This window comes from Colossoma macropomum, unplaced genomic scaffold (genome assembly GCF_904425465.1).
Source record: "Colossoma macropomum unplaced genomic scaffold, Colossoma_macropomum, whole genome shotgun sequence".
Taxonomy (NCBI): domain Eukaryota; kingdom Metazoa; phylum Chordata; class Actinopteri; order Characiformes; family Serrasalmidae; genus Colossoma; species Colossoma macropomum.
In genome coordinates, this window is record NW_023494804.1 from 5,466,248 (window position 1) to 5,486,806 (window position 20,559).

General features: G+C 39.0%; 1 protein-coding gene across 1 annotated transcript in view; it reads right to left on the bottom strand.

Annotated features, from left to right (window-relative positions):
- Positions 1-20,559, bottom strand: part of kirrel3a (kirre like nephrin family adhesion molecule 3a) — a 219,103-nt gene that overhangs the window by 45,571 nt on the left and 152,973 nt on the right. Inside the window, exon 5 of the mRNA XM_036595784.1 lies at positions 17,213-17,363. Within this exon, the coding sequence (XP_036451677.1) occupies positions 17,213-17,363 (151 nt within the window). The remainder of the gene's footprint in view (positions 1-17,212; positions 17,364-20,559) is intronic.

Here is a 20,559-nt window from a genome sequence, read left to right on the forward strand (position 1 = left end):
TCTTACACTAGTTATGAACAATCTGGGCACTGAAAGTGGTTTAAGGCGATTGTGGCTATTAACGGTTGCTAAGCAGTGATTAGAGGGCTGAGGAAGTAAGGCAGAGCTTGGCAGATTTTGATTTTGATTGGCCATAATACAGCTGCAGTATGTATAGAAAATAAATCAAATGTCAGTATCTTAAAAATGCACCTTAAGATATATTTTTTTCCCCATTTGGCCGTGTAGGCCATTAAGGGCTGCATCCCTGAGTGGCTACTGCATTATCAGAATTTCATCTGTAAATATTTTAAATAAATTACTGGCTACTGATTTGCATTACTTTTACAGAACATTATGCAAAAATACAGAAGATTACTGTATTTTAACTAAAGCATATTTTGTAAGTGTACAGCAGCGTGCAGCTACATCACAGTACTCTTGTGGGGCAGGAGACTGTGGAGTCACAGTATAAAGCAATTTTACTGTTTTTTTTTTGTTTTTGTTTTTTTACTGTCAATATGATTCAGTAAATTACTGTGAAAGTAACGTATCCAGTAGCCAGTAATTTAACTGTAATTTTACAGTGTTTTTTTATTGCAGTATAGACAAAGCCCCAATATCAATAACATTATTTGAACTTTAATGGACCTAAGATTCATTTTAAATTAATTTAAACAGCATGAGTAAAAAAAAATCTACAGTAAAAGACAATGTGCTAATTAACATAATAAGCCATGCATAATGATGCTACGACATTTTCGTTCAGGTTTAGCAGCAGAATTTCAATGCATCCCTGATATCAATTGATGTTGGGACTACACTACGTAAGTTTTGGGGATTTGGAGACCTCTCTGGTGGAAATGTATAATTGCATGCAACATGAGGAAGAACCTTCTGTAAAGTGGTTGTGCTTTGGACCCCTTTCCCAAGTGGATGAATCTGATGGTTGTGAGCTCATTGAAAAGGAATTCAAAGAGAATTCAGTCAAAACTTGGTGAAGGACATGCCTTCAGAGGATGTGAGTAAATGATCTCCTGTTGTCATCATATCTTCATCAGTATATATTTGATTTTGCATTTGAGACCTAAACAGAACATCTTTGAGAGGCTATGCGTGTGAAGTTAACGTATAAATACTTAGGTGCTTATACTGCACTTGTGCACTTAAAATTGATTTTCACTTTTTACTTTATTTCTTTATTTATTTTTACTTTTTTCTTGCTTATTTATGCTCCAGAAGAGTCAGAATGTTCTTAATTTCTATAAGAGCTACATTCCTTGTTTACACTTAACAAGCAGTAGTAAAATATGTATAAGGTTTATAGAACGAGGGTCCACTCAATGTATAAGTAGTAATGTAATAAAATGAATAAGTATGAAGTAAAAGTATTGTGCAGTGGTAGAGCTCATATGGGGTGTTACTAATAAAAAAATGCATTTTATATCAGCAGTGAGGTGCAAATTGCTGCTAAACCCAGGTGATTTGAGGAACTGTTAATGTTAACTAATGGATGTGACCATTATATAGTTACAATACATACCAATTAACACAAATGCTAATTACATTACTTATGGTTTATTAGTGCCTAAAGTTCAGTTCAGTAAGTTAGTTGAAGGAACCTGAATGATAAGGGACGTGTTACTCGTCATCTTTTGAAGAGCTGTTGGACAAAAACTTCAATCTAGGTGACCTGTGAGCCTGTGAACTTTATTTGGCTGTAACAGTTCAAGTCTGAAAGCTGACTTGTGGGCCAAATTCACTTATTCCCAAACTCCCATTAAGTTTACTGAGCTGTGGAAATAACACTGGCGGGGCACTAGCAGTGGCTCTCAACTTATTAAAGTTAGAAAAGTTACTGCTGGCCCAAAGTGCAAATTCTAGCTCGCTGGCCGGCTAACTTTCGCTCCGTTGAACTGGTGCAGAATCAACCTACATACATGGGCATGGACTAGATGTCTGAATTTATTTTATAATATCAAAGTTATGTGTTGGACATCATTTTGTCTTTCAGTTCACTTGCTTTTGGTGAATGTAATATACTGTAATTGCCAGACCAAAATCTCATAACTCATATCATTTGAAAATGCCAGCTGCCTTTCACATTGAGTGAACGTTTCACGATGAATGCACTGATAAAGATGCTCCAACATTCTTCAGGGAAAAAAATCTTATTACATCAACTTATATTAAAGTTAAGAATGTTTCTTCACAAGGTTGTCTGGAGACTGTACTGTATTTATATACAACGAGGCTGCCCAAGGTTGTTCCATGGGGACACTGATTTGAGTTGACTGCGAGAAAGTCACCCTAACCTCAACCCCTCACCCACTGAGAGGACATACATATTTTTATACCATATATAACTTTTTGAAAGGCTATTTCCTAAGTAGTATTTACTAAGTATATAACCAAATATAGTGTAAAGTCATAAAATACATTTTTAAAAATCCAATTAAAAAACCTTCCTACCTTCTTTGTTTGTGTGCCGTTTTGTCTTTTTGGCCCTTGGCCCAGCGCAAACATTTCAATTTGACCCCCAAGATCAAACTCTCTTGGGCACCCCAGTGGGAGGAAACATATTCAGACACTTTTGTTTTTGTTATTTAATATACTTGTAATCCATATATCCACTTCAAATTTACACAATTTGGGAAGATTTACACAATTTGGGAAGATTTCACGCAACAAGAAACAAACATCGTGAAAGTGAAGGAGATTCCTAAAGTTTTCAGGGACGACATTGTTAACCCGGGCTTATTACACACTGAGGCTTATTATTCAGTAACTACAGGGACTTCAGTGCAAACTGGCTAAGCTGTTCTTAAGTTATAGAAGTGTGTAATAACACTGTGAGCCTGCTGGTGAGCCCTGGCCATTTAAGGGGTTAAACAACTCTCGAATGAAAAAAGCTACAGAGCCACAGCAAACACCTTAAACATGTCTGTCAGTAAAAGGGCAGGTGAGCCACGCAAGATTTCTCAGACTAATGCTAGGGCAAGGTAGGAGAGAAGTCACTTGAAAAGAGTTGCAGGATGACCTGAAAGCAGCAGGTACAACGGGAACCACACCAAGAACAATAAGCAATGAACTGCACCGCAACCATCTCTAGTCCTAAACCTCAAAAACTCCTCTGGTGAAAAAAGCAGAGATACGAGTCTAAAATCTGCACACGAGCATTTAGACAAATTATGACAAATCAATTTATTGGGTTCAGATTAAACAAAAAAATGAACTTTTTGTCAATTATTCAGCTCCTCATGTCTGGAGACAGAAGGGTCGCACAAATGATACTAAAAACAAAGTGTGAAGGTGGGAGCGTCATTATATTGGACTGCTTTTCTGCAAACGGTACGGGGGCATTACACATCATCGAAGGTAAGATAAAGGGAGCAATGTACCAGGACATACTGATTTGGAACACTGTACTCTGGTCAGACAGAACTAAAACAGAACTCTTTGGCATTTATTCACCTCATCATGTTTGGAGAAAAAAGGGTTGCACCTATGATCCCAAGAACACCTACAGTGAAGCATGAAGGTGGGAGCATCATGATTACTCAAGACTAGTTTCTAAAAAAGATGAGGGTTCTTGCAGGGCCTAGGCAATTTTCTGACTTGAGTCCCTTTGAAAATTTATGGAGGACTTTGGATCCATCAGAGGGACCTTTGTATCCTTGGGGAATTGAGGACCGTTTGCCAAAAGGAATAAACCACAGTCCTACACTGTTAGAAATAAAGGTTCTGTGCAGGTACACTTTTCAATCATCAAGGTAGAAACAGTGTAAATGTGCCCTCAAAGGTACAACAGTGGTTTTAAGGTCCAATTGTGTACCTTAAATAAGTTTTTCCAGGTGAAAAGTTCGTATTTGTACCTTTTCATATCCTAAACTTAGAAAATATAATTTCAGTGGATTATGATACAGTTATGTTCCCTGACTAAAGGTACTGAGATGTACCCTTGAGGGTACAACCCCAGTGACAAGAGGGGTACTGCACCAGTGATAGTTTACTACCTTTTTTCTGAGAGTGTAACAATTACTTTTTACCACTGATGTCTTGAAACTGTAAAGGCCAACAACAGCTTTGCATCAAAGTACTAATGTTATTCACTTGTTGCGTCTGAATCTTTTTTCTCTATTAATTTCATTTCTACAATGAAATTTTTCACAACATATCTTTATGTTTATGATTACATGCTTTTCTGTTTTAAGTGTTAACTCGGAGAGGATAAGTACATTAAATGCTAAAACTTTAACAAGTAAATTCATTGTATCACTGTCAGTGCAGTAAGAGATATGTAATATGTATATAACGTTGGCTTTTTGATTAAAATGTGCAGTCACTGTCTTGGCTTGCTGGGTGTGCTATGGAAGGAAGAGAGGGACTTCATATCTATCAGACTGTGTGGCCTTGTTATAAATCACTTCATAAGCCAATTACGCACAAGTAGACAAGTACGCGAGGAACAGAGAGTGAATTTGTTAATAGAGAGCTAGCTCTTGTGAATGCAGAAGCAGTAGTTATTTTTGCGAGGGGGCTCTGGGGGCTACTGGAGAGAGCACTCGTCTCAGTCTGGGAGACGGAGCGTGCGCTGCCCAAGGCCCCACCGGACCCCTGCACCACATCTGCATTCGGCCATTAATTACTCCCAACGAAGCGCATTGTTTTAATGCTCCTCTTATTTACAGTGCAATTACTCGGAGAGGCTGGGAGCCACACACTGCGCTCCTGAGTATTGATCCCGGCCGTGACCCCCGTGATGAGGCTGGGGAAAAGCGCGAATGAAAGGCCTCCTCAAAACAATGTGTGGCACAGGTCAATTTAGCTGGAAGCTACAGCGTAATGGAAGCATCAGCACCTACAGGTCCTGCTGATCCACTTTCCACAGCTACTGGAGCATTCAGCTAACATCAGCCGAATACAAGATGAGGTCAGATCTTCATAGTTACCGTAGCTTGGATTATTTGTGTGTTGCTGTCTTAAAACTCTGGAGTTATACTGTCATTTTATTACATAACTTAAATGAAGTTATATAATTAGTTACTTTGCTAGTGTTGGGTTACCATATCAGAACATTTCAGTTGTGCAATTTGTCAGCATTGTGAATTCTTTTTTTTGGGGGGGACTGTGGACACCCTAGTTTAAAGGTCTGCTACCCGAGTCCAACAAAGTCTGATAAAATATCAGTTTTTTGGGCCGTTTCGTTCACATATAACACCACGTTCAGGTCAGGCTCGGGTCAGGCTTGGGTTGGACTCGGGTCGGACTCAGTTTGGGCTTGGGTCTGTTTTCTAATAAGTGATTTTTTTATTTGTATAGTACATTTATAATTTTGTGAACTTGCTGTCAGGTTACTGAAAATTTACTTTGAAACATACTGAAATTCAATATCATTTTTGATACCAAAGGCAGATCAAATTGAGGGTCTTTTATCTTTTTCTCTTATAACAATGACAACTCACACCAAATGTAATAATACAAGAAGTCAGGTGTGTGTTGTGTTTGTATTTTAGTCCAAACTAAAGTGTGGCTCATGCTCACATACAAATATCATTAGTATAGTGTAATAACTTAGTGTTTTAGTTGTTTTATTGTGTTTTTAATTTTAATTCAGTACAGACTCAACTTATTATTACTACCACCCTTAGTCAGAACTGTTCTGCAGTAACGTTTGTTTACTGGTTTGCTCACATCCTTTGCCTTTCCATCTTTACTTGCTTCAAAGCCAAAATATTCCACAAAGCACTCCTACTGTTTTCTTTGTCGACTAGGTCTGGTCTCAAAGGCTGTGAACTCGCTGCAGTTGCCATTTTAGCACAACAAACTGTACCGCTAGTGAGACCATGTGCGCAAGAAAGCGCATTTCATGTGAATAGTATAGACACAATAGTATATTCAGTATCGATTTGTATCAATATATTGGTGTTTTTGACAACACTATAGCTACGAAGTCTGAGAGAAACTAAGAATGAAGTTGAGCAGTAATTGCACTCACACCATAAATGATGAGAGGGATGTGTTGGGTAGGTGGTAAGATTTCCAGCTGGCTTGCCAAGGAGCTTTTTAACAGTTCATGAGAGGAGGGTGGATCCTGTTCTCTGATAGGTATAATCCACAATTCTGTAAATGTACTGATAATAAATACTATTAGTGTATTGCAGGTGTGTAAAATAAAAATTTATCCCAACAACTGTTAAATTTAGCTTTACTTAGTTTAACTAAACACTAAAAAATATAGGGCTGATAAAATTCCTTGAAAAACTAGCATAACTCAATTACTAAAAAATCATTGATGCAAATGAGAGAAAGAGAGTAAATAGTGAGGAGCAAACAGGAGAGAAAGGGCAGAGAAAACGGCATGAACTGTCTAAAGTTTGAGAACATTTAGAAAAAAAGTCAAAGCTCTGCACAATGAGTCTACTGTAAAAACCAAACTAGCTTACCACAAATGCACAACATCAATGCTTCAGCATCTCAGCTGAGAGCGTCCAGCCTATGCATGAAGTCCACTGAGCGGACTCAACACAAGGTAACATGAACGTTTGCAGTTTTGCTATTTGAGATGAAGTCCAGTGAAGAATGTTGGTCAATTACAGCTATATGTAATGGATAGTTAAGAACGTAAATCAATCTGGCAGCTAGTTATGATGTCCATGAGTCCCTGTGAGTCCCTGCTTTAGCTTTGCTCAAGAACATAACCACAGAAAATAAAATGCTGCAGTCAATTTGTGGAAGCCTGAGCTTCGTTCATGTTATGATGATAGTCACACACATGCACACAAGAACATGCACCCCTCACAAACACACCTACTCCCTGCACAGTGATGCCTAAAATACCCCAAAATATCAGTGGTGTAAGTAGTAACTGGAGACTAAAGTACACCAATCCAGTACAGCAGGAAAACTCATTTTGGTTGATTGCAGTAAGTAGGTTCAGCAGATGTAGAATCATAAATGAGAAAAACGAGCGAGAAAACAAACCGGGAAGTCAAACACTGGAACAAAAGGCTCGGTAATGCACAGGAGACTGATACAATACTTCGCAAGGAGGCTATGGAAACAAACAGGTTATACGGGCATGTGAACAGGTAACCACAATCAATAATCAGGTGAACTGGAGCATGGATAGGTAGATGGCTGAGAGTCTGTGGTCAAGTGATCCCCCAGAGGATTCTGGGAGTTGGAGTTCCGGACAGAGCGAGGGGTGATGGTCTCTGCTGAGCTGGCGAGAAACGTGACATTATGCTTTAGTTTTAGGTTGTACGTTTACCTTTATTAAAGTAATTTGAAATTATTTTGAATTTTTTCGTTTGTATTTGCATTTCAGAAAATGTTTTCTTTAAAATCCAGAATGTAACATGGCACTTAAATACACTAAATGAGTTTAGTTTTGACAGATAATATTAGTGTATGAAATTCAAACCATAGAAATGCTGATCGTTCTGAAAAGGAAACCTATCAGTTGTTCACTTTTTGTCTCATTTTCTATTTTGTTTAATTACTATTGCTCTTTAATAGAGCTGAAGTAGTTCTTATCTGATTATTTAACTAATCAGTTGAATTATTTGTAGAATACTCGATTACAAAAATAATCGATAACTTCAGCCCTACAATGATTTATTAAACACTCTACACATTTATACTACCACCATAACTATTACTATTATTCTTAGTAGTAGTAGTTGTGGTTTGTGGTGACAGAAGAATTGCTAATAAACATTAAGATGTGCTTAAATAAGTATGTTGAGTAGTAAAAATTCATACTTGAAAAAAAAAAAAAATGGGACACTTTTTTCAAACATTTTTTCCATTCAATCCCCCTTTGGTGACTAGTGGCCCCAAAGGAATTTAAGTTTGGGACCCCGGTTATGTTGACACATTCTGCACTTTTGACCACGTGACCATCTAGTTTAATGTCAAGAAATGAACCTATTTAAGCCAAAACATTTCACTGGTCACCGTGTTATACTATTTAAATAAGCAATTACATGGTTAATTGCCTCGTTACATAACGAGTTACATGCACATTTGATTTACATTCTGCACAGACAGCTTAACTTTTAACACAAACTTTTTTGAGCATTTGTTTCAATGATGAAAACAGCCAAAAATGTAAAGAATGTTCAAATTCTAATAAAGTATCCTCTCTTTAGCTTACAAACACAAATGTGGTATGGACTGAAAGTTTAGAACCTGCAGCTTTCTCAGTGAAAACCGATATCCAAAGATTAACAGTGCCGCCTCTTAAGGGATGTTGTTCTTTTATTCTAGTGAATCACATTCAAATAAGCTGAACACATGACTGAAATGCAAGGGAAGGATTCAAACAGGGATTCCTGTTTGTTGGGTAAATGGCTGTACAGTTTAGGCCTGACTTTCTGCTGACAAACATCGAGATAACAGTATATCTGACTCCACAGAAAAGCTCTCTAATCAGATGTCCTTGATTGAATCTCAGGGCAGATGATACCGACACTACAGAGACTAGAACACGAGAGAAAAAGGCCTGAAACTGTTAGAAAAGTCAACTATTCCGCAGCATTGTGGATTCATTTGTGCTCGCAGTTGAACTGTGGCTTAAAAACACATTCTAATGAAAAATGAAATTTAACAAGCGCTCATAGGAGAAATTAGAACGACTCGGCGAAATTTAAAGACAGCGATGACCTTTACAATTAGAAAATGAAATTGGAAAGAGGAAAGCAGTGAACGTGCTTGCCAGCGTTTCTGACTCATTTGTGTATCCAATGATGGATGTAATAGTAATAGAAACTTTAGCTGGAACTTCTCAGAAATAATCAAAGGAGGTATAAAACAGAATTGTTTCTCGGCGAGGCGGATCACGATTATGTAAGCAGCTCCCTTATCAAGCTCCAGCTACACTCTTAAAAAGATGGTTCTTCGAGGGATGGTTAGTAAAGGTTGAAATATATTGTCATCTACAATTTGGCCACAAATTGTGAATGTCACACAAACGTTTTAGCGACTGAAGCTGTTTTGTCTGTTTGAAACCTGTCAATGTGATCTGAGTAAGCCCTAAGATGTACTATATAGGTGGCTTTTTGTATAAAAGTATGTGGACACCTGACCATCACACCTTTATGAGTTTGTTGGACATCCCATTCCAAATGGGCATTAATATGGAGTTGCCTCCATCTTTGTGGCTATAGCAGCCTCCACTCTTCTGAGAGGGCTGTCCACAAGATGCTGGAGTGTGTCTGTGGGTATTCATGCCCATTCAGTCAAAAGACATTTGTGAGGTCAGGCACTGATGTTGAATGAGAAGACCTGGCTCACAATCGACGTTCCAGTTCATCCCAAAGGTGTTTAGTGGGGTTGAGGTCAGGGCTCTGTGAAGGCTACTGGAGTTCCTCAAAGCATGTCTTCATGGAGCTGGCTTTGTGCACAGGGGCACGGACATGAACTGGTAATAGCTGGCCACAAACTGTTGCCATGAAATTTGAATCATATAATTGTCTGAAATGTCTTTAAGCTGTAGCATTGACATCACCCTTCACTGGATCTAAGGGGCCCAAGCACTGGAAAACAACCCCAGCTCGTCCACCAAACCTTTCTGCTGATGCTATGCATTTGATAGGTACTGTCCTCTTGGCATCCACCAAACTTGAATTCATCTGTCAGGCTGCCAGATAGTGAAGTGTAATTCATCACTCTAGAGAAGTTTCCACCAAGTGGCAGTGAGCTTTACCATGCTTGGCATTGTGCATAGTGCTCTTAGGCTTGTGTGCAGCTGGTCAGCCATGGAAACCCATTTCATGAAGCTCCTGATGCACAGTTCTTGTGCTGATGCTGCTTCTCGAGACAGTTTGAACTCACCAATTAGAAGGGTTATCCACATACTTTTGGCCACATTGTGTATCTGCCTGCCCTGAGCATGTTCAACCAGCACAGCTCAACAGCCACATATACAGAATAGTCTAATCTATGTTAAGTTAAAAAAATGTGGCATTAATGTAGGATATCAATTCAGTCAACATGTTTAAAAGCTCAATTATGTTCATATGTGGGAACAAGAGCCATGGTTTGCATAAAATTAATCAATTAATGAATGACATTTTTTTTTTTTTAAATGAGCTAACAGGGCTGTCACCATGGTAACCTAGTTAACTATTACAGGGCACAGGCCTGCAATATAATAAATAGTATCAAACTGTATCACAGCATATCATACGCTATTGTACTGTATAGTTGTATCATGACTGGCATTAGATTGTGGTGGGTTTGTTAGCTTAGGGCTATAAAGCGCAGCTTTTATTTAATATATATAGTATTTTTTATGGTAGAATGCTCTAATAAACTGGGAAGAGAAAGCATATTAACCACTTAATCGAAAATATATTGAATCAAGACACCAATATATCATATCAAATCAAATTCTGAAATTCTACACTCTAATTTTTTCCTCATCTATGGCAGCGTTTGTTTAAACGGAGTAGATGCAGGTATTTGAATATGGCCAGGAAGATTGAGCTCATTGTCTTAAACTAAGTGCCCATGAGGGATCTGGTTCCAGTCACTGAGAGATGAGTAGTATATACCCAGAGCGCTGTCAGGGTCGGGATGGATGAGGGCCTACGGGTGCAGGAGGAACTGGCCGGATGAGTAAAATTTCACAGTGACCAGAAGGCCTCGATAAGTAGGACGGAGCTTTCACGGCCAAGGGCTTATAAATGATTGTGAACCGGTGTTCGCTGTCTGGTCGGAGAAGAAGGCCAGGCTAGCGCGGTGCACAGTTCAAAGGAACAGGCCTATATGGGACGCCTGTGACTAATCTAACAGAGCAGGATAGGTTTATTTGCTGTTCATTATTTGGAACAGATCAAATACAGAGCGAATAATATACTGCAAGCATAACTCATAGTGAAAAACACAGACGCTATACAAAGCGAACAGTAACGAGGAAGCGTTTTGCAGAGAATTCAAACATTCCTCACATTTGCCTAATGAAGCCCATTAGTTGTTTCATGTTTCTTTATTTGATCATGCCTGCAGCATTCATAATTGTTCCTGTTAGACAATTACCTGCAGTGAGGTATGAATATGAAAGCAGCGTGGGCATGTGGGCCCATAACAGCAGCGTTTCCGTTAAACAACCTCCACGGGAGCTGGGGCTCCTTCGTGTCTACATTTGACTCTCTGCGGTGATATCTGCCACCACCCGCACTGCCTGAAAGACACCCAGTTCAACAGCTGCCTGCCATGAATATTGATGCGCTGGTCTGACAGGAACGTGGCCCCGGAGCCAGCTGGGGTCTCGGGGGGATTCCTGGCCCTGTGGCCCCAGTACCTCGCCACGCTTTGCCATCACTTATTCATCCAACACCTGTTTCTCGCCTGCTAAGCAGACCAGCCTGTGGCTTATAGAGGGGTTCCACTTCAAATCGCTTCCTTATGCTGGGCTTCCCCTACTCTAATGTGTGGATAGTTTCAGATTTCCATTCCTCATCCTTCTCGTAACTATAGAACTTATATTAGTTTCATAGCAGTTACTGAATAAATCATAATAGCTGAGTCTGGAAAAAGATAACAAAAGCAGATATATGAATTATTTCTTACTCTCATTGAAATAAGCAGAGAAATTCTCTAAACTTTCAATCATACCACATGTGTTTGTGAGCAGAAGAGGAGCTATTTTGTTATGACTTGAATTTGACGAAAACGTATGGTTGAGTGTACAGTCTTGTTTTGCAACAACAAAAACATCCTTTACGTTTTTGCCACATTTTTCATAATTGAAACACATAAGAAGTGCAGACTTAAAGCTGTTCATACAGAATGTAAATCAAATATAGATGTAATTCAGAGCGGAGACCACTTATCGATTTAGAAATGATTACTAATTATGTCCATGAAATCGCTACAAAGAATTTCTTGTTTTTCTTTCCATTTTGTACGTGTGAGCATTGTGAGCGCAATCTGAAACTCAAGTCCTGGTTTTACCACATTTACGCTCGCAGTAGTGAAACAGCGAGTCGACAAGTTTAACGCTTTGAAACCTTCACATCAAGTCCAATGTCCTTTATTAATTAACACTGAGCAGGAGGGAGACAAAAAGGAAGATGAAATAGATTCATTGAGTTATAATGGCAACAAGTGTCGTTTAGCCAATGCAACTAAAAGTGTAGAAACTCATTAACAGACCATTCTGCTAAAAAACTGGTACCGGAGCAGAGTTTGAAGCTCTCAGCTTTATTTTTATTATTATTCAAAAACAGCTGAGGGACATCAGTATATTTTCATGTTGGATGAGTAACGGTGGCTGGTTCTTCAGATGAGCTACTGAGCTAATAGCGCTAATCAGCTTCACACTGGATGCTGATGATCAATCGATGATGTGCCAACATAGTATTTGTCACGAAATATATTTTCATTATTTCTGGACTTACCTGATATCAACTAGAGTAGCTAGTAGTACCTTGTTAGCATTACAGCCGCACCACAGCTGCCGTCTCATCCACATCCTTAACGTGCCCTGGGCAATGCACTCACATTTAGTCACTCATGTTTTAGAAAAGTATACTATACTAGACAGATATTTTTTTTTTTATTTTGTCTCAATTTGTTGATTTTCCAACTTTTCTCACTGTCACAGCCCTAGTTATTCATTATGTAACTCCCTATGTAATTAGATATGTAATTATGAAAATACATTAGATTAGTCCAGGAGTCGGCAACATGCAGCTCTGGAGCCACATGCAGCTCTTTTACTCTTTTAGCTCTTTTTCCACAGCAGAATTAGACTTGTAGGTAAAAATAAAATAATCCTCCTTTACAGGAAAATAAGTTAATGCTGAAGGTTGGCGCGCAGACTGCTGGTCACCATAGCAACACAGACAACAATATTGCCTAGCTAGTAGTTAATGAAAAGGCAAAGAGAAAGATAATTTGGAGACAAATGGACTTACTTGCATGTATAATCACTCCAGCTGGTTTCCTGATTCGTTTAATCTGCAACGAGAAACTGACAAACACTAAAAAGTCTGAAGTCAGCTTCTCGTTTGCCAGCTTCTTGTTGGAATTTTCCCATTCCACCTTAAATGGTGCAGCAGTTACATTGTAGTGCCTCCGACAACATTTAAGGTGGAACGGGAAAATGTGAACAAGAAGCTGGCGAATGAGAAGCGACTTCAGCCATTTTAAAGGAAACTATTCTACTTTTGAGGAAAAGTTTCCTGCCGGAGATGCGAGAAAAGCGTCTATAGCTGAGATAAAGCTAAAAGCAGAGCAAAGTAAGTCTGTGTTTTTGTTTATATTATATTTTTTAGTCTATACTAGGACATCAGCACATATCACGACATATTTTCAGCCCAGATGGTATAACGTTACTTCAATAATATGGACATAAAATGTTGTGGCTCCCAAGGTGGTTTGATTTTTGTTGAAAGGACAAAATGGCTCTTCTTAACCTTTGGGTTGCGACCCCTGAATTACCAAAAGAAATAACTCCCCACAGTATTAAAAGGGTTAAAGAAAAGTCCAGAGTTTACATGAGTATAATGAGCGCTATGCTTGCTCACACCTATCAATCCTAGCAACACAACTTGGCATTTCAGTGACTCAGTGTGAGGAGAGTGGACACAGTGGTAACTGGACAGCTGATATCAAGATCACACACATGTAGCCAGCCAGGCTAATTCTGTCATGATGAGGCTCATTTATCTGCATGACTGGGTCTGAAAGCTAAGGTAAAATGTGGGTTAACAAAACAGGAGCTGCGGGATGTTTGAGGAATCTTGCTCTTGTTTGGAAAGGGGAAAATGGCTCAGAGTGATACTGCTCCTCCATTGTTTTGCATGACAAACCGATTTGGGCCGAGTCCAGCAGCACAAACACAGAGAAAGGCTTATCAGTCCACACTCTCTTTTCTGTCCTTTGCTCTATTGTGGCGAGACACAGTCCTGCTGGACAATAAAATGGAATTTACAGCAAGGAAGAATGGAGCTGTCAAAAGTAATGGTTGCTCAAATAGTATTTTATGCTATATTAGTCATACTAAATATCTTTGAAGGGCCCCGAAGAACCGAAACACGCTTTTGTTCAAAATGCATCAGCTCAGAAATGAACTTCTAATTAAATGTTCGAATTTTCTAATAGAGTTGGTCATATTTGCTCTCCTCTTATTTCTTCCCTGATCAACGTTTAGTGACAGCTGAGGTTATACAAATGCAAATGCACACATTTTTGCCAACAACATGGAACGTGTCCATGTCAACTGCTCATCAGCCGAACAGCGAGCTGCCTACAGCAGACATTACACCCACAGAAAGCATTACAACATTTATAGACACACAATCCGCAAATCACAGGGAGAAAAAAAAGCTGTTGACAACAATATTTTTCCAAAGAAGAACGTCTGAAGACGTGTGTCTTTGTCGAGTGTAACATGTGCTAAGACATCTGAACACATGCATACACAAGCACTATTTGGCCAAGAATATGGGACAGTGCAAGAGAGGTTTTCACCTCTGAATTATTCATCTATTAAGGAGTGAAAAAACAGAAACTCTCTTTTGCAGCGCTAAGCTAATGTTCTAGAACAGTGGTTCTCAACCTTTTTGAGCCACGGCCCCCCAAAAATGCACTCTGGGGTTTGACTTCCCCTAAAACATAGAACAGCAACCTTCTTTGCACTTCTACTTATTCTCTTTATTGCTGCTATGTTCCAGGTCAGGACTTCTCACCCACACAACCGTAGCTGAAATGCATTGCTGCCCATAAAAAAACAAACTAAATATCTATTGTAGATATAACCATAGTTTTAAAATGTGGCAGCATCTGACTGCTCTTTAGCAATTCAGTCATTCTGAATAAAGCAATATATCTATCTTTTGTACTTAGAACATACATACATGCTAAGACTATCATGCTGAAGTGGTGCACAATATTCACTGCCTTGTATTGGAGACAAAAGCTCATTCAAAGTTCATTATTAACATAGTGTTTATGTAGATATGTTGGTAACACTTTCTATGAATGTCACCTTTGTAAGCATTTATAAACACATTTATAACATGTTATAATGTATTCATAAGGCATTATAAACATGGTTATAAATATTTATAAAAAAGAATTACACTGAATTACACTTTATAGCCATGTTTATTATACATTATGAATTGTTAATATAATGCATTATAAGTAGTGTTGATAACATGTTTTACTGTCAGTGCCAAAGAAGTCAGTCCCAGCTTGGAGACTGCAAAGTAAAGACAAATACCAAGCTAACGGTGGTGTACATTACCTTTCCCACATTGGGTAAAACACTGATGGCAGCTCTAGTTTAAACTCTGACATTTGAAGCCTGTAATGTGCTTTATTATGTATGTTTTAGTGTTTCAGTAAATCCTTTAGTAATACTTCAACTTGAAGCCTCACTCTGAACACTGGAGGGGGCTTTAGTACAGTACGCTTCACTTTACTTAGAGCGGACAAATATGAGACTTATGAGCTCTTATAATTTGTTATGATCAGTACTTATAATGTATTATGTTAACAATTCATAATGCATAATAAACATGGCTATAATGTATAATGCATTTTTATAAATATTTATCGCTATGTTTATAATGTCTTATGAATGCATTATAACATGTTATGAATGTGTTTATAGATGCTTATAAAGGTGACATTCATAGAAAGTGTTACCGATATGTTTTTAAAATATTTTAGGAATGCATACATTTTAACATGTCTGTATAGACATCCATGGAAGTTCCATCTCAAACACTGCAAAAAAAAAAGCTCTATTAAAATCACGCTTGATGAATATCTGCTTCCACTTTAACTAAATTTAACATAAAATAAATACTTTTTAATTTTTACTAGCACACATATATACACATACATTAGCAACCACCCAGGACACCACAGTAATGGCCGGGCAACACATTAGCAACTACCTTAATAGCAATATCATTGGTGTGGGAAACTTAAGTGTTGCACCGATACTGGCACTCTATCAGTATCGGCGCCAATACTGGCACTTAAACGCAGTACGGGTATCGGTGATGGGGATACTGATATATATGAACGATACTACGAAGCAATTTCTGACGTGCCAGTAGACCTTAACAACACATCAGTGGTGTGGGACGACATGCAGCAGTAAAAATGCTAATGGCAGAATCTGTAACGGCAGCATTCGGTGAGAAAAACACACTAATGCTGCTTCTTTCATCATCATTCGTCTGCCACTGTGTGGTCACTTGCAGTCTGAGTTAATGTTCCTGAAAGAGCTGAAGGAACCACCGGACTCTGGGTAATGATAGCATTTAGCCTTGATTTAGCCTTTAACATAGCAGCCCACTAGCCGGACCCATGCGTCCACTAGCCCTGCCTACGGTGCGCCTCCATTGGTCAGCTGTATCACTCAGCAGCGGGGTCTCTCGGCCCGTCGCTTCAACCAAGCCAGAAAAAACACTGGAAGTCGCTGATACTGACAGCGTGAACGACGGTGATATTGACTGAACTGACGCTCAGAGATGCAGCACAAGCAAACAAGACGCACGTTTGAGACAAACGACTCGAGAAATTTGGATGTAAAACAACATTCAGCTCCGTTTCTGAGCCAGAGAAGCTGCTGTGTGCTGATGTGTAAACACCACAGGTTTATCTGTAAACTGTTCAGCTCTGGTTTTAAATGTTCTGCACAATAAAGATATTTTACATTTACATGGTTCTTATTTCTAATTATATAATAGTAAATACTAAATAGGTAAAGTAAATAAACAAAAATAAGTTTTCTTAAGCGTCTAATAAATATAATCCAACAAGTAAAAGCCATCTGGCCAGGCTGAGTGTGTTTAATTTGTGATGCAAAACAGAGATTTTACCAAAATAAAATATATAAAAACGTAACTATATAAATATTAGGACTTATATGTGAGTTAGGTTAGATAGTGAGTTAGTATTGGTATCGGTACTCAGTATCGCCCAGGTATCGGTATCAGAAGGGAAAAAGTGGTATCGGTGCATCTCTAGGAAATACTGTGAAACACCGTTCTCAGAAATGTGTACACCCACACAGAGGTGAGCAATATGATGAAATGACATCATTATCCCAATAAATGACATTATATTATGTAATATGATTACATAATTATATTTTTGCCACAGGTACCCAAACTTGTGCTTGTTTTGTTGACAAACATCCTGCAACCCCTTCAAAATGATCAGGCTGAAAAATTAGTATTAGTAGAGTGATGCTCACGCTGTATGTCGATGGTGACGGTGGCCTCTTTGCCGTTGGGAGCTGCTTTGTTGGAGGCACGGCAGGTGATGCGCTGACCGCTCTCGATGTTGGATGGTGAGATGTAAAGCGTGCTGACCGTACTCTCCCTCTGGCCATCCCGCAACAGGGTCTGTGAGACAGAGAAAGCAATAAGCAAGGCTGAGGAGGGGGTCTACCCATCGGGCTGGACACCGCAGGCAGCCTGACCTTAAGCTGTGAGAGGAGAAAAGAAGTTGTTGGAAACGCTGCGGCGCGGAGGTTAGACTGCCTTTGATCCTCAAATCCCTCACCCTTGCCCGAGCACAGATCACACACCTACTGTATGGAGCATCTTGTCAAATCGGGCGAATGGAATCAATCTCCCTCTGTCAGCTGGCTTCCGGAGCAGCGCTGGACAGCATGCCAACAACAAACTGATGGAGAGAACATCAACACAGTGCTTTTCCCTCTAAAAAACACCTGCTTTTCAGCACCGCAGGCTCGGTCACTCACACACATCCATGCATGTGGATTGTTTTGACTGACCTTGGTTTTGAGCAGAACAGCAGGCTGAATCCAACCTGAATAACAAAACAAATTGGTATCATTTTTTACCATTTCCTTTGAATTTATGACCTGACTGATGTATCAGTTGGCTGATGATACTGAGTTCATACGGAGTTATCATATCGGCAAAAACTGAGCTGACAAGACACCAATAACTAGTGACTTGTACAAATGGTGGCTGGTATTGTCATTTAAGAAATATTAGCAGAAAATGCTGAACTGGATATTGGAAGGAAATTAAATTCTATGGCTGCTGTGAAAGGAAGTTAAAGCATAGCAGTTTTTAATGAAAAAATAATGTACTGGTAACAGAATAGGCCGATTCTCAAGGTTTCATTATGAAAAAAGAAAAAGTGGTGTTGTGCCATCCTTTGACTTGTCTTATACTGTAACAAAGAGTCTCGTCTGTAGTGTGAAAAGCAGTTCACTACTGAGGATTTGGCAGTTTATGCCAATATGCCATATGTCTTCTAAATACTGCTAAGCTTACAGTGACCACCTGCTCACTACTATAATACAATACAGGCTAGAGATGGCACCATATCACTTTATCTTTGGTGAACACTGACTAATACTGATGCCAATCCCATGAATTTCCCTTAGAAACTATGGTAACACTTTACTCAAGGGCCGCATTCATGACATGACAACTGACCTAAACCTACATAAACTTTCATGAAGGCTTCCAAGTGTCAGGTCACATTTTAATGTCATTTCACCTCAGTAAGAATTACCACAACTTGTTGGAATAAGCATTTAGTAACGTTTGTACAGGTTTATGTCATTCTTCATGGAAGGCTTTGGTGTAGGTGTCATGTAGCCCTACAAACGCTGCCATTCAGTGAAGGGTTACCGAAAACTAAACTTTAAAGTGAGACACTTTTTATCGAAGCACTTCAACCAAGCTGATCCACATGAAGTATGACACAGCTAACCCTACAGGAAGTACGAAACAGCTGGATACCATTCATTAGCATTCATTCATTTTTTCCCTCCCTTATTTCATCCTGCATTTTTTCCTGTTATCTGCCCAAACACTGATATCTATAGATACCAATACACCACTAAAGGATGTGTTGTTGTTGCACTCAAAGCTTCCAGTCTAATTTTTGCCACTTGCAGGCACAACATACATACATACATACATACATACGTTTTTCACTCGGGTTCCACTTTGCTGCCTTTCAGTATAAAACAGGCTTGCATGACATGAGTGATAAAGTTTAGCTAAGATAGCTAAGATACTGTGGGGTCCACCATGGGCTGTGCTGCCATGGGGAGGTTAGGGTCAGTGGCCACGTCAAGTGGCTCCCGTTAGGTGCCATGATCCTGGCTAAAACTGAGTGGTGTGTCAGTTGTTGTTTGTGTATACTAGTGTTGCTTGCTAAATCGTGTCCGTGGAGAGGAGGCCTTTATGTGTGATGTTGTCCACCCTCTACTTGTTTCATGTTCTCCTGCGTTACCTCTTGCCCAGGTGTGTGCAGGGGTAGTGCTGGGCTGAGGAGTTCTCTCTTGCTGCTGTTCAGAATAAAAGAGCATTCGCCTATATGCACTGTTGTCCATATTAACAAAGAATTAAAACAATATTCAAAGTTTTGCATTCATGCCATCTCCATATTATGTCTGTAACAGCTGTTTATTGATCCTAGAACAACTATTAAACATGCAAATTTTTTCTATGTAAGAATGTAATATACATACTGTTCCTTACAACATGTTGTATGTTGAAGAATTGCAACTGAGACTTAAGTCATAAGTAAAAATCATGATTCCCATTTAATCAAGAATCCTGCAGCTCCAATCAGTACTCACAAACTTTTCACACAGATTGGGCCTGTGGTAGAAATTCTGTTAAAAATAAAGATGTCAATTCCGAGCTTGCCTCTACAGGTTTAGGCATCACCCCAAGGCCCATCAGGAAGAGGGAGAGTTTTTATACACCATGACAGACAATATGTATTTCCATAAATGGTTACAAGAAGGGATGCATTAATACCATTTTGTTCAGAGTATGAGTACACATTTTTTAGTACTCGCCAATACAGAGTCTGTCACCGTACTGAATTACCTACTTAAAATTAAGTACATTTACAGTTAAATCATTCAAATGTAGCTGGATTTAAACAATGTACATTAACTGGCTATGCTACATTAGTTGCCTTGGACCGAGAGCACTGCAGTGGAGAAGAGCTGGTTTTGTTCCCCATCAGAAAAGCGCTTCTGTAAAGATCTATTTAAAGTACATTTCATAGTTTTGATCCTCATCTGTCTCTTTCAGCAACAGTGACAGGAATCACATCCAAGGCTAAAGGATCTGAAGAGCTCACTTGTGGAGTTTTCTGTTTGGCTGGCTGAGCTGTAGTTTAATGTCAGGATGCTGATAAAAATAACATTTACTCAACCTAGTAACATTTATTCTATTGATCACTAACTAAATTACCACAGGCTCTTTTTGATACAGTATACAAAGAAGCATGTTTTTTATTGCATCAGTTTTAAAATGAAAACATCAAAGTATAATAAAAAGGACTTGCCAACGTTAACAAATGAACCATGATTTTAATCACCATTCATTCTTATTAAAAGGAGTGCAGGGAGATGCTATCGTTTTCATATTAAGGCGGCTGCTGAACCATCTCATTTCTAGCGAAGTTGCCTACGCCGGAACACTATTGTTCGAGCTCTCTTGGTGACCCTTTTCTATGCCAAAAGAAGATAAAAACACTAGAGTCGATACTTGAAGGATATTGACTTCATCTATAACGGCCTGCTTCCTCTAA